We start from the raw sequence: 13,427 nt of genomic DNA on the forward strand, positions 1-13,427 counted from the left end.
ATTGGCGGAATCTCGAGTACATACATACACGTAGATAAACTGGAATCCGCTTGTATTACGCTTCACTTAAACAACCGGTATGGCCCGATTTTAGGGCAAAATTTTGCCCTGGAGATTTTAACGAGATTTCACGTTACTATGTTACATAGCAACGTCACTGTACAACATCCGGAATATTAACGAAAATGTAAACAAAACAGACGATAGTATTTTTTAAGAAATAACAAGAATTGTAAGAAATTAAGAATCAGACAAGAAGAGAAAATCAGTAATATACATTGTAAAGATAGAAGCAGAAGACATTATTACATGTAAACCTTATAAATCAACTTTAATATATATACACGCAACATTTAGTAATGGAGAAAATGTAAACAAACAGACGACACGATTTTTTTCGATAAATACTGCTAGTATTGCAAATAAAGAAATTCAGACCACAGAAAAATAATGAACTGACACTGTAACAGTAGAAATTACTGATGCATACTATGTTTAACTCTAATTATGTCATGAAATATCATAATCGTACTTTGTCTTCAATAAATGCCGTCACCACGAAAAACAAACCTGAACATATGCGTGGTTTGTAAAATACAAAAAGAAAAAAAAATTGAATGGAGATTGATAGACTCAAGTCATGGACAAAAGAAAAGAATTGCTCAACTTTTATTAAAATATGGAGAAATTGATGTGGTTGACGGTGCCATATGCAGACCATGTGAGCGAAAGTTGTCAAGTCTTGACAATAGTGTCAGAGAATTCAAATTTAAATGTAATCAAAATTTTCATTTGATATCACCCAAACGTTGTTTTACAGATGAAAATACAAACCCTGCCAAAAAACTTAGTAACAATGGAGAAAATGTTGAAAATCCTACACCTTCATCACCGAAATCAACACACATGTCAACTTCCAGTAATATTTCAACACCACAAAATTTTAACACTGTGAGAAAACAGCTCGGGGACATATCAAATATTACATGCACGCCAATCAGACCCAAGCATCATGATACACTTAACGATTCTGGGATATCACTGTCTACACCTGAAATTGAAATTGAAACAAATAGTCTTGCTCTTAATAGGAAAAACAAATCAAATAGTACAGTTACATGTAGTAAAGAATTATTTAAGGATACACCTACAAATGTTGAATGTCATGATCACATCTATAGTGCTGTTAGTACACCCAGGAAGAGATCAAAAATTAAGACTACAAAAGAAACTTTACCCAAAGAAGAAGAGACATTAGCAGTGAAAAGTTTGAAAAAAATAATAGTCAAACAACAACAATATGATTATTTATCACCAGTAGAATTAGCTGAAATCGTGTCAGTTCTGCCGCTGGGATCCAGATCTGCACTTATTCAAACTCTTTTAAAGTATGATTCCTTTAAACATCTTATAACTGATGAACTGATGAAAATATTATCCAATCAGCATGATATTTTAAAAAACAGAAAAAGAGGCAAGCTTAGTGTATTGAATGGGAAATCATTTGAGGATATGATAAATTTTAATTGGAGTCCAATTGTAGAAGAACTATGTGATGAATTCCCAGTTTTATGTCGCACAATATTGAGTTTTATGCTACCAGATAACTTGACAGAAAAAACAAAGTCTGATCGCATTACATCAATGGTCCCGAGGATAGGGTTTATTTATTCTTTGCTAGCACAGAGTCGCAACCAAGAATTGAGCAAGGTTCAGCACATGATTAATACAATTTTGTTTGACAACTTGTGTGATCAAAAGGTAAATTGAAGTTAACATATATATCAGTGTTCTCCCTAGGGCCTGTTAGCATCATGGTGATGCTATATTTCTAAATGTGATGCTATCTGAAGTGAATTTCTTATAGATTGTGTTATAGATGTGATGCTTTAATTTCTAGAAGAAAGATGGTATTTTAATTTTTCCTGTTTACCAGGATGCTAAATGAAATATCTGGGGAGAACACTGTATATAAAATTAAATGTACCTGCTTTGAGTCTCTTTTTAAACAAACTAATTTTTTTTCTTTAAATATTTTACTCAAATTTGTATAAGAGTTATCTCCCATTCAATATAAAAAAATTAAAGATGCAAAATCACTACCTAGCTTATTTTTCCTCCAAATTTAATGAATCATTGATTACTAAAATAACAGTGGTATAATGACCAATCAAACATACTATGTTGATATAAGCATCCATAAAAACGGACTTCAATTCATTCTACAATGTTGGTTAAAAGCTCATTAGAGCTTATGTTTGTCTATGTTTTATATACCATGCCGACTCTAAATAAAGCTTATTTATTTACAACTATGAGAAAATTCATACCATAAGGCATTCATAGACATAAAAACCAAATAACAATTGCAGAAAAATCTAAATAAGAATACCATCATATCATGATTTATGTTAAAAAAAAATGATAAACAACAACTAACTTCCATAATAAAGCCACAAATGATTCTAAGCATCTTTAAATGTAATCAAACACACACATGTAATTACAGTGAAGCAACTTCAGGTTTACTATCGACCTTATTGTCTAACTATACCAATTCTTGATGTTAAAATATCAAGAAAAGGTACATTTCCCTATGTGACTATTCGAAAAATGACAATGGACGTGGTTATACATGTATAAGCAGACATCTTGTGAATTGAAAAGTAACTTTTAAGCAATTTATTCATTTTCTTGAAGAGACTAAAATTATTGAAATTTCAATTTTTACAGGTATTTGATCGTCTACATTCAATTGGGGCATGCATGAGTTATGGACATAGTCTTACCATATTAGACAAGTATGGAGGTCACTTTAATTCTGCAGTAATAGATGCCTTAAAATCAGGAAAAAGAATTAGACTTGTAGGGGATAATATTAACTGGATGACAAATGTGCACGATGAAAGAAAAGACAACCATGCACATATGCATCATGCATTTGGATCTGCATGCATCATTCAGAACACATCATTTGATTTGCTTTCCAGCATAAAGCCTCAGGTATGTTACAAATTACCTTTGATTGAGTTTTTTTATACATATTTTAAAGTGTTTAGCTGTAAGAAAAATTTCTGGTAAATGTTGCTCTTCAGCTTTAGTAACACTACATGTATGAAATATGGATATACAAATATTTAGATATTTGTATAAAAAAAAAGAAAAAAAAGAAAGTAAATTAAAATTAAATAACTGTCGTGGTAGCCATTTAAAAGCCACCTGATGAGTTCCCTTGGCAGGGACGAAACAGTTTTTATCTTTCACTTGAATATTATTTTATCAATTATAGACTTTTGACGAGAATCAGTATCATATAACAGGTCCTATAACGTATTGACTGAGTAAAAGTCAACTTCTGCTTTTAACATAAATTCCTGATATCTCCTTCTGATAAATTTGCAATCTTCTTTTTTGTTAATATATAGTCTAATATGATTTTTAATAAAATAAAAATAGAAATTTATGCATAAAATAAGACTAGAACACTTTCATTATTTCATTACTGACAGTTATATTGAACAGGTAGCAGTTTTCATTGTACAGCTCATTTCCTAATGTTTGTAGTATAAAACTTTGGTTGACTTGTTTGTTTTGTTTGTATAAACGTTTACATATGCTTTGTGTTTAACATTGACATACCAAAACTATATATATATATATATATAAAGGCATAGTTGAACCTATATAACTTATATTTAAATTGTATCTAACTACAACTGTACAATAAACAAACAAACAAAGCAAGTAAGTTAACCAAAGTCTTGCTCTACATGCATTAGGAAATTTGCTCTAATGACCAATCAAAAATTTCAATTGACCATTATGTTCTGGCATGGTCAGTACACGGAAGGAGTTATGTCAAACTACGAAAACTAGTCGGCTTTTTGTTTTAAAAAGTTGTATACCAAGTATCTTAACCGTAAACAATTTAATTAATTCTGAATGAACATGTACTCTGCTAATAACAAAGGGTTGACTTCTAAGCTAAAGGCAGATGATGGAAGTAGGTTTTTTTCTCTCAACCAAATGACTTCTAATAAAAGGGGGAATACACCTTCCTCTACACTGACAGTATGAGCAGATGTCATTGCTTCTCCTACCAACCGAGCTAGAGTTTTAGCAAGTGATAACAGCAAGCACCTGTCTCTAGTTTCAATAACATGGCTGTCTGAGTTTCTCATAGCTTATATATGTTAAAGGGGGTATATAAGCAAAAGTTATTGTACATTTGTTGTAAGAGGGGGTTTTCAACCCTATTAAAAGAGGATAAAGGCAAAATTGAGGAACAGACTGTACAACAAAATAACACTATCTTGAAACAATATAATCCCTAGAAGGAGCAGAGAGTATAGAGATGAATATTTATATTTTGACTTCTTTTATAATTGACTGAATATGAATAACTTTTGTGTTTAAAATCATTTTATTTCATATACATTCTTGTACTTTATACTCTGCATTATTAAACACATAACACAAAACATTATTACTCATACAGCATGTCATGATTTATAACTGATTGCTTCAGATCACACAAGTTCAATCTAAAAAAAAAGAGTTACGCGCCCTTGAATTTTGCGCCTTAAAAAAATCCTGGGGAGAACACTGTAAATATAATAGTGACAATAAAATAAAAGTTTTACCCTATTTTTACCTTCATTTTGGATTATTAATTTATTTCAGTTGGACTACAGATATGCATCAGTGGAAACTTTCTTACCTTCCAGAAATGATTGGCATCTACTAAGAGAAGACTATAGTGTCCACATTTTAAAAGTGGCTTCTAAACACATACCATTCTTCAAGGAATTTTGTAAGCCATTTGAAAACTTTTTTCATGGAACCTTGACTGAGGAATTGAAAACAAAAACAAGGTGATTCCATTACCTGTTCTTCACTATAATGAACAAAAATATGATGAGGTTGTTAAAATTTTAGATTTCTATGAGTCATTTTTAAGAGAGAGCTTTGGTAAAGCTAACATAGACTATAATGACACAGTTAAAGTTTTGATAGGAGGTGACCAGTTAACAAGAGAAAGATTTTCTGGGAGCAAGTGCTTAAGAGCTGGTGGCATAACAGCAGATGAACGTTTTGATCACTTGTCTCCAATTACCTTTGAACTATTTCATCTCTGCATGAACTATGTCAAGTTGATAATGAAACAACTTTTCAAAGATCAAAGTGTAAATGAAATGGGCACTATGAAATGTGAGGCAAATCGTCTATTAAGAACCACTGTAAATGTCAATGTAAATGAACACTATGATGCCGACAAAGACTTCATAATATCCTTCACAGATGCATACATAACAGAAGCTGTTATGACTTTTTTTGAAATGGAAAACCCTACTTCTGCCCCAACAATAAATAGACATGAACCACCTAGTCAGTTTACAAATGATAGTGAGAAGAAGGAATGGATATTATCAATATTTGGTGATCTAGTTGACAAAATGGTATGGTGCAATGAAGGTGATACTTGCAGGTCTAACTCTGAGGAAGAAGTTCATGGTAGGTTTACAATACTAAATAATAAAATGCTGCACTGAGTGCAGCCTGATACTATATATAGCCACAGAAGTGGATAAACCTCGAACATTTGGGCAAATTTGGATTGTGATAAAAATTTTGCCTTAATATATGTTCCTGACACCAAAATATTATTATGTCAAAAATTTTACAAACTTAAGGAGCAATACTGTGAAATATCATCCCGTGATTTTCATAAGATTGGGCCCACTGACTGCCCTAAGAGGGGGCCCGCTCCAGTGATTCCCTATATAAGCAACCAATTTTTTTCCCAAAACGGGGGGGGGGGGGGGGGGGGGGGGGGGGTGCCCCCTACCTAAATCGGCCTCTGTCCTCTATTTAACTGACAATTGATTTTATGTTGATAGTACTAAATATAAAGCTTGATTGCAAGCTTCAACTTATCTGAACATGATCCAAGAAAAGAATGTCAAGGTAAGGTAAACCAAACCCAAAATACATTGTACATGTACACTGTACAATCATTTTATACACCAAATTTAGTTGACTTACATGTTATGCTTATAATTGTATATGAAATACTAACCACACACAACAAAATTACATTTAGCAAAGAACAATGGAGATGAGGTCAGGGTCAAATAAAACCTATCAAATTCACATGTACATTGTAAAACAATTCTAGGAAAAATGTTAATAATAATACTTTGTATTACCAGGGGTAGGGGGGGAAATACCAAAACTCAACTTTGAACATTTACACCTTGAAATAATTCTGTACACCAAATATAGTACTTAGCCCTCTAATTCTTTTAGCATCTGAGATGTGGACTTAACCCTAATAAATTAACTTGTTCACTGATCCATGAAAATATAGTCTTTCTATATATCTATTACATTTTGTGTACTTATAATATAGAGAAATTAATATTACAAAATGTCTTTTATCTTCTTTTCATGCAATCATTGAACTGTATGAATGTGATCAAGGACTATATTCATGTGATATGTGAAAATTTCATAACATAGGCAGATAAGCACCAAATATAGAATAATAAGACAAGTACCAAATATAAAAGACATTAACTAACAATAACCACTAAACTACAGGCTCTTTACCCTTTAACCTCGATAGTTTATGAATTATTTAACCGATTTGGTTTAATATGTGACTCGCATTTTTTTTCATACATGTATAAAAATTCTTGTTTTACAGAAGATGGAGAAGTTTTACGTCTGAAATTGGCCAATGGTAACTTCAAATCCTTTGTTATAAAGAAGAAGAAAACACCACCAAAGGAGGACAAAGTCCAATCCTATGGACATCTAGTTCTTGAACTAGGAGTTCATTTTAAAGCGCTGTTAAGCCTTTGTAAAACACCAGACAGAGAACGTGGTTTGCGTCTATTAAAAGTGACCATGCTGCATTTTAAAGCCGACAATTGGATGTCAAAATATGCATACGAAATAATGAGGTTGCTCGTACACCAGTATTGTATTTTGTCAGAACAAGAAGCATCAGAGGAATTTTATGCACTCTTTGTAAATACAAAAGGGAAAACAGACAGTCACATACCTTGTGACCTTCAAATGGAATATATTGTCAAATGTGTAAAAAAACATTTAAAACACATGTTTTCCAACAAAACAGATGATTTCATATCCAAAAGGACAAGTGCAATTTCAGCAATATCTGATATTTCCGATCAGTTTGATAGGGTTTCCAATGTTGTTATCAGGAGTAAAAGGCATTCTGACTTGAGCTCAATTCATGATGAATTAGACATGATCAGCGATCTTCGACAGTTACGACCTTTTGAAACTGACCCAGGACGCCAACATGACACTTTCCAAGGTATTTCAAGAAAAATGGAAAATCAGCTTGACATGAACCTATTTAGAAACTGGATCTTGCAGCAGAAAATAAAGTTTGCTACTGAACTTGGAAAATAAGTAAACTTTATTTTATCACTATAATTTCTGTCTTAAAGATAGAATACATTTTCAATCCCTGTGGTTTTGACTTTCATAAGACTACATGTATATTGTAATATGTTATTGCTTAAGGTTAAGTAGTTGCCCTCGACATGATAATTTATACCATTAAAACACAAATTCATCAAGTAACAAGAATGTGATGATAGTACACAGGTGCAAACCATGGTCCACTTTGACAGTCTTTATTTTTTAAGAAGCTATGGTTTTGTCCATACAGGTATAAACTTGAAAGCACTGTTCAAGCAGGGTGCAATAACAGCATACACAGTGTCTAAAAATGCCTTTTAGTAGTTGCGACCCAGTATATTTAGTTTTGGGGATTTCTGATTAAACTGCAAAGTATAATTTAAGATATGATATCAATAAATTTTTTCATAGACTTTTCTTAATAACTGAAACAGGAAAAAATGAGAAGCACACTATATATTTAATCCTTTAAACAGTGTTTGTGTTTAAAGAGAAAATTTTAAAAAACACAACTGAATATATTAATGATATATCACCAAACACCCAAACAACATACATACTTCAATGTACTTATCAACCAGCATAATTTAAAATAAAATCCCCCATTCTCCCCCACACTCTGATTTGCAGCAGGTCAAGTTTACGAGCATATTCCATCTACGCCAGGGACTTACAACCTTACGACTTTTCAAGGTGCGCCAGAGGGTTGCATCCTGTTCTGCATATCATGTTCTGCTATAATTTAATACACATATTTGATAAAGCCAAAATGAAAATTTAAAAACAGAATTCCTAAGTTAGTATGTATGTGATTTGGGAAGGCATAATTTTATTATCTATCATAAAAAAAGGTAGAGGTAGATTTGAAAAAAGCCAACAATATCACTGAATACTGAAGTTCTTACGAGTTCAATATACACTGCTGCAAAATATAGCTATTTCTTTTCATTTTCCACAATAGCTTTTACAATAAGAGAAATGTTAAGTGAAACTTCTTCAGCAATGAAAGGAAAATCTGATTTAATGACATCAGTGTTGTCATAAATATTGTAATTCTTTGCTATTTTGGCAGCTAACAAAGAATCAAGTCCTGTATATAAACTTGCTGACGGCATTTCCACTGAAGTGTTTTCAGCTTCAAAATATTCACAAAGTAACTGATTTATTTCTGTGACAGTTTTCCTTTTAACTGTTACTTTTTTGGTTTCACATACTGGATGTTCCTCTATGTTCTCTGTAAGTTGAGCAAAACAACTATCACATGTACATTTAAGTTCACATATGTCACAACAATCATGTTTCTCTTTATCAAAACAATTGTTGAATCCGAAGTGAGTGCAAATGTAGTCTCTTCGGCATTCTTTACTTTGGCAATAGTTTCTCATGCCATCAGTCATACCCTTAGCAGCTGAAGAAATGTCCATTTTGTTAAAGAACAATTTGGCAATTGCTGGGTTTCCATCACGACCTGCTCTTCCAATTTCCTGTATGTATGCTGCAATGAAAATATGGAGATGTGTTTTTGCTGTAAAATTCCCATTTGTGTGTATATTATATGCATATACATTTAGTATTAATTATTCATGCCACACAAAATCAATAATCAGTTTTATCTTACCTCCTACACATTTCTAGGAATATGATTGAGTAAAAGTGTCTGTAGACTGTATTTCATATTAGGTTAGTAGGGAGACAGGGCTTATTTCATAAACAGTTAGTAGTGGTGTTAAGTCCCTTTATATTCCTTATTTAAATATTAGATATTATATGAAGTATAAGAAGGGAGGCTGGGCTTATTTCATACACAGATAGTAGTGGTGTTGTGTCCCTTTATAAAAAAACAGTACTGAGAAAAAATCATACCGGTTTCAACTGACAAAGTTGATAATTAAGATGTAAATAAATTCATATAACACATTTAAACCTAATAATTGCAAGTTGTTACTGTTGGTTTCTGTTTTTGTAGGATCAATGGAAGTAGTTTGTTAATGCTAACCTGATGCTAACAGTATTGAGGACTTGCTCATTTTGATAGGTCTCTTGTCTTAAATTCACATGTTAAGATAGTGGGTAAGATAAACTTGAGAATTTTTGTAGGATTGTAAGAAAGATTTACTTATTTGAGTAAATTTTAAAGAAAATTAAGGGGAGATTACTCAAATATTATTTTTTACTTAATATATGTGTATATATTTTTTACTTTTTCAAAAAAAAAAAAAAAGTATTTGTACAAGAAGTATCCCTTACTGACAGAATGTCACAAACTTAATATTTAAAAAGTTTACACAGCAATGAATATTTGATTTGTGTAATTATATTATCTCTGGTCCCATTCTTTTCTAAAGCTGTATCGTGGCTTTCTGACAAGAAATATTAAAATTTATATAAGAAATATGATTTGAACATTTAAAAAATTAGTGCATCAATATCATTCTTAAATGAATATAACAAGATGTTTATCCTCTAACAAACCTTAAAAACAAGTGAAACTGTATAAGTAAAAGTTATCTATTTTAAACTTAATTAGGGCCATGTGAAAACAATTATCTTTCCACTCATGAACAGTCCAAGGGAGGTAAGGACTATTATTATTAAAGACCTCAGCTTACACATTTTACCCGTATCTTTTTGTTTTCTGTGACAAGTTCTTTGAATATTTATACATGTATTAACTCAATCAAACACTGCAATATTCTTTTGAAGAAGATTGGTTTTGATATGTACAATACAGGGTACATGTCAATGTATTTATGTATTGCATTATGTGTATTGACTGTTACAATGTATTATTCAACCATAATTACTGTAATAATATTGGCATTCATGAATAATTGTACCTGTGTCAGTCAAAATATGAGATTTAATTTACTGTTATAAAGCCACAATTTTTTTTTATTTAAAAAAAGCATGTGATGCATTATTATCTCATTGATATGATAAAAGTATTAAGTCATGTAGTATCTGTTATGTTAACAGTTTGATATAGATATTGACACTGTTCTTCAAGAAACTGAGGAACATGCACAAAGGTGTTTATCTGATTAAGGTCAAGGAATTCAAATAGTAGTAAATGGGCTATGTTTGTCAACGATTTTGCAAGAATTCAACCAGTTACATTTCAAATGATACAATGCAAATGAGATAAATTATGCCTTATTTTTTTCGATTTTCAGTTGAAGCTGTAAGAGCCAGAGTTGTATGCAAAATTTTACAATAATCTGTGACATACGCCATTTACTATAACTTTAACTGAAGAAATATATTTATCCATGTACATGTACCAGTATACATGATATATAAAAATAGTTAGTCAGGTGTTTTTGATTCCTCATTGTTAAATAATATATACATGTACGTCATAGACGAGAATTGCTGTTATTTGATATTTCATTGAATTTCAAATTTTGATGTAAAAGTGATTTATAGTAGGAAATACCTGTATAACATTTTTACATGTTGTTAAACATGTACTGTTATCATGCATTTGTCATGGCTATGTTATTAATGTTTTTTGTTAAAAAATTACAATAAATTATATTTTCAACTGTTTCACATGTATGTGCTATTCCTTATTTTAATACAAGAAACACAAGAACTAATTAGTTTGGCCTTAAAAATGGGCCTTTTATAGCTGACTATGTGGTATGGGCTTTTGCTCATTGTTGAAGGCTGTACGGTTAACTATATTAGTTAATGTTTTTTGTCATTTTGGTCTTTTGTGGATAGTTGTCTCATTGGCAATAATACCTTCTTTTTTATATGTAGTATACATTGTTGATCTACACACAATTGTACAATTTAAATGAACAATAACATACTTTCCATTGTTGATGGTACCCCAGCATGAATAACACGTCTAATGTCTGGTGCATCTGTACCCATGCTGTAGGCCTCTGTTGCAAACAACAAACGAATACTGCTGTCCATCTGTGCCATACTGTTCAGTACCTTGGATTTCATCTTAAAGATACAAATATATTTCCATTTCAATAAAAAAAAATCTAAGATTCTTTTTAAAAAGTTATACATGTACATTATAACACATTATACAGTTTTCTCCTTTGAATTGTTTTATATTGTCTTTTTGGAGCCTTTTATAGTCAGCTGTTTATAGCTGACTATGCGGTATGTGCTTTGCTCATTGTTGAAGGCAGTACAGTGACCGTGCAAAATCGTGTAGAGAAACTTAGGTTTAAGTTAAGTACAATGTACATGCACATGATGCATTGGTGAACGAATAGAATAAACATTATTTTTCAAATTTAGATTTTGGGAAAAAATTGGTTGCTTATATAGGGAATCACTGAAGCCTGAATGGAGCGGCTCCCTCATAGGCAGTCAGTCAGTCTTATGAAAATTTCTGGATCCACCACTGGTCCTTACATTGTTCATATGACTGTCTAACTTTCAACACATGGTTATGGTAATAAACAATGTTTTTCATAAAATATGGTTACAGAATGTCACATGCATAATTGACTTCAAATAAGAAGTGTTAATGTACATGTAGAAGGACTTTTTTCACAATACTATTTTAGTATGGGCTTTGCTCATTGTTAAAGGTCATACAGTTTCAGACCTATATTTGTTATTTAAAATTCTTTATCATTTGGTCTTGTGGAGAGTTTTATATTTGCATATCACATGTTGTAAATTCAAACTTGCAATATTCTATATACATTTTGTACTATAATAAACAATTGCACAAACCTGTGGAGTACACGGGCTATGGTACTGAGCTACATAGTCCTTCAGGTCAGGATCCAATCGGATAAATAATTCCTGGCCATATCCACACCACTTGAGTTTTGTGTACACCACTGTCTTCGGAAATAACTCCTTCATATTGCCAAGTTCAGCACACAATGGACTGTAAATATAGTCATAAGAGTCTTCAACACATGTTTTTCCACCACACCCTGCTGGTCTTGTTGAAACCATCAACTTAATATTAGGTCTATCCATGTTTCCAACAATAGTTCCGACTCCTTTCATTCCTAATCTTTTCACTATTTCTGCTTGCATTTCTGTGGTTGCTGTAGCAGTCAATGCCAAAATTTTGGCACTAGGAAACAATGACCGGAGCTTGATTAGTTCATAAAACTGTTCTCGGAAACCATTTCCCCATTGTACAACACAATGTGCCTCATCAACCACAATATGAGTGATTCTATCTCTTAATTCACACTTAAGAAGTTGAAAAGCTTCTTTGTTAATAAATTGTTCTGGGTGTCCAATCACATATTTAACGTTTGAAGGAATCTTAGCTCCACTGTTCTTATACAAAAGTTCATTAAAATGTATGGCAAGGTCTCCATATCGGTCTAACTGTTCATACAGAATCGAATTCAGGGGCGACACTACAATTACAACTCCGTTACTGAAGAAAGGCAAAGCTTCAAAAATCAACGATTTACCATATCCAGTCGGCAACACACACACAGTATCTCCAACTAAAGCACTTTTCAGACATTTAACCTGAGATGGTTTAAAAAAAGAATACTCTTTCAATCTGTAGATGTTGATTTGCGATAAGACTTTCTTGGATTGTAGCATAAAATTGAATTTTTCCATGGAAGTGCAATATATAGTACGCGCAATTTGATTGGCTGATTGGAAACATGTTGTTTTCACTAATCAAAACCAACAGTTCATCGGATATCACCGGCTGTCTATAAACAAAGTGTAGTAGTCAGTCGAGAACCAGCTTAACACGTAGAGAGCTAAAATATAATATAATACGGAACCAAAATCGGATTCCCTTCCGACGTTTCCGTTTCTTTTATGCAATCTCTGATACGCCCATCAATGTTGGCGTTGTTTATCATATATGCATTTTTTTTCACTTTTGCAAGCACATACACCGTTAAATTTTATGTTCTATGTTCAAGTTTAAATCTTTAATAAACTGAGAGCTACGGTGTTATACAAAGTTACACTGAGACAGCAATGTATATATATACAGACTA

General features: G+C 32.0%; 2 protein-coding genes across 2 annotated transcripts; one reads left to right on the plus strand and one right to left on the minus strand.

Moving 5' to 3' along the window:
• The first annotated feature begins 43 nt into the window (after positions 1-43).
• Positions 44-6,933, plus strand: LOC134683724 (uncharacterized). The gene is made up of 4 exons (XM_063543043.1): positions 44-1,761; positions 2,734-3,003; positions 4,684-5,514; positions 6,710-6,933. The coding sequence occupies exons 1-3, from the start codon at positions 547-549 to the stop codon at positions 4,876-4,878; spliced, it is 1,680 nt and encodes a 559-aa protein (XP_063399113.1). The 5' UTR covers positions 44-546; the 3' UTR covers positions 4,879-5,514; positions 6,710-6,933.
• Positions 6,934-8,010: 1,077 nt separating this feature from the next.
• LOC134683732 (recQ-like DNA helicase Blm) lies at positions 8,011-13,025 on the minus strand. Its single transcript, XM_063543049.1, has 3 exons — positions 12,169-13,025; positions 11,277-11,418; positions 8,011-8,953 (listed from the first exon to the last, which is right to left on the minus strand). Exons 1-3 carry the CDS (start codon positions 13,012-13,014, stop codon positions 8,394-8,396), a joined length of 1,548 nt encoding a protein of 515 aa, XP_063399119.1. The 5' UTR covers positions 13,015-13,025; the 3' UTR covers positions 8,011-8,393.
• Between the last annotated feature and the right edge of the window lie 402 nt (positions 13,026-13,427).

The sequence above is a fragment of the Mytilus trossulus genome, chromosome 1, assembly GCF_036588685.1.
Source record: "Mytilus trossulus isolate FHL-02 chromosome 1, PNRI_Mtr1.1.1.hap1, whole genome shotgun sequence".
In the NCBI taxonomy this organism is placed as follows: Eukaryota; Metazoa; Mollusca; class Bivalvia; order Mytilida; family Mytilidae; genus Mytilus; species Mytilus trossulus.

Coding starts and splice junctions, on each gene's coding strand:
- LOC134683732 (XM_063543049.1), bottom strand. CDS start 13,014: ATGCTACAATCCAAGAAAGTCTTATCGCAAATCAACATCTACAGATTG. Junction 11,419..12,168: donor ATAGCCCGTGTACTCCACAG/GTTTGTGCAATT, acceptor TGTATCTTTAAG/ATGAAATCCAAGGTACTGAA. Junction 8,954..11,276: donor GGTACCATCAACAATGGAAA/GTATGTTATTGT, acceptor TTTTCATTGCAG/CATACATACAGGAAATTGGA.
- LOC134683724 (XM_063543043.1), top strand. CDS start 547: ATGCCGTCACCACGAAAAACAAACCTGAACATATGCGTGGTTTGTAAA. Junction 1,762..2,733: donor ACAACTTGTGTGATCAAAAG/GTAAATTGAAGT, acceptor CAATTTTTACAG/GTATTTGATCGTCTACATTC. Junction 3,004..4,683: donor TTTCCAGCATAAAGCCTCAG/GTATGTTACAAA, acceptor AATTTATTTCAG/TTGGACTACAGATATGCATC.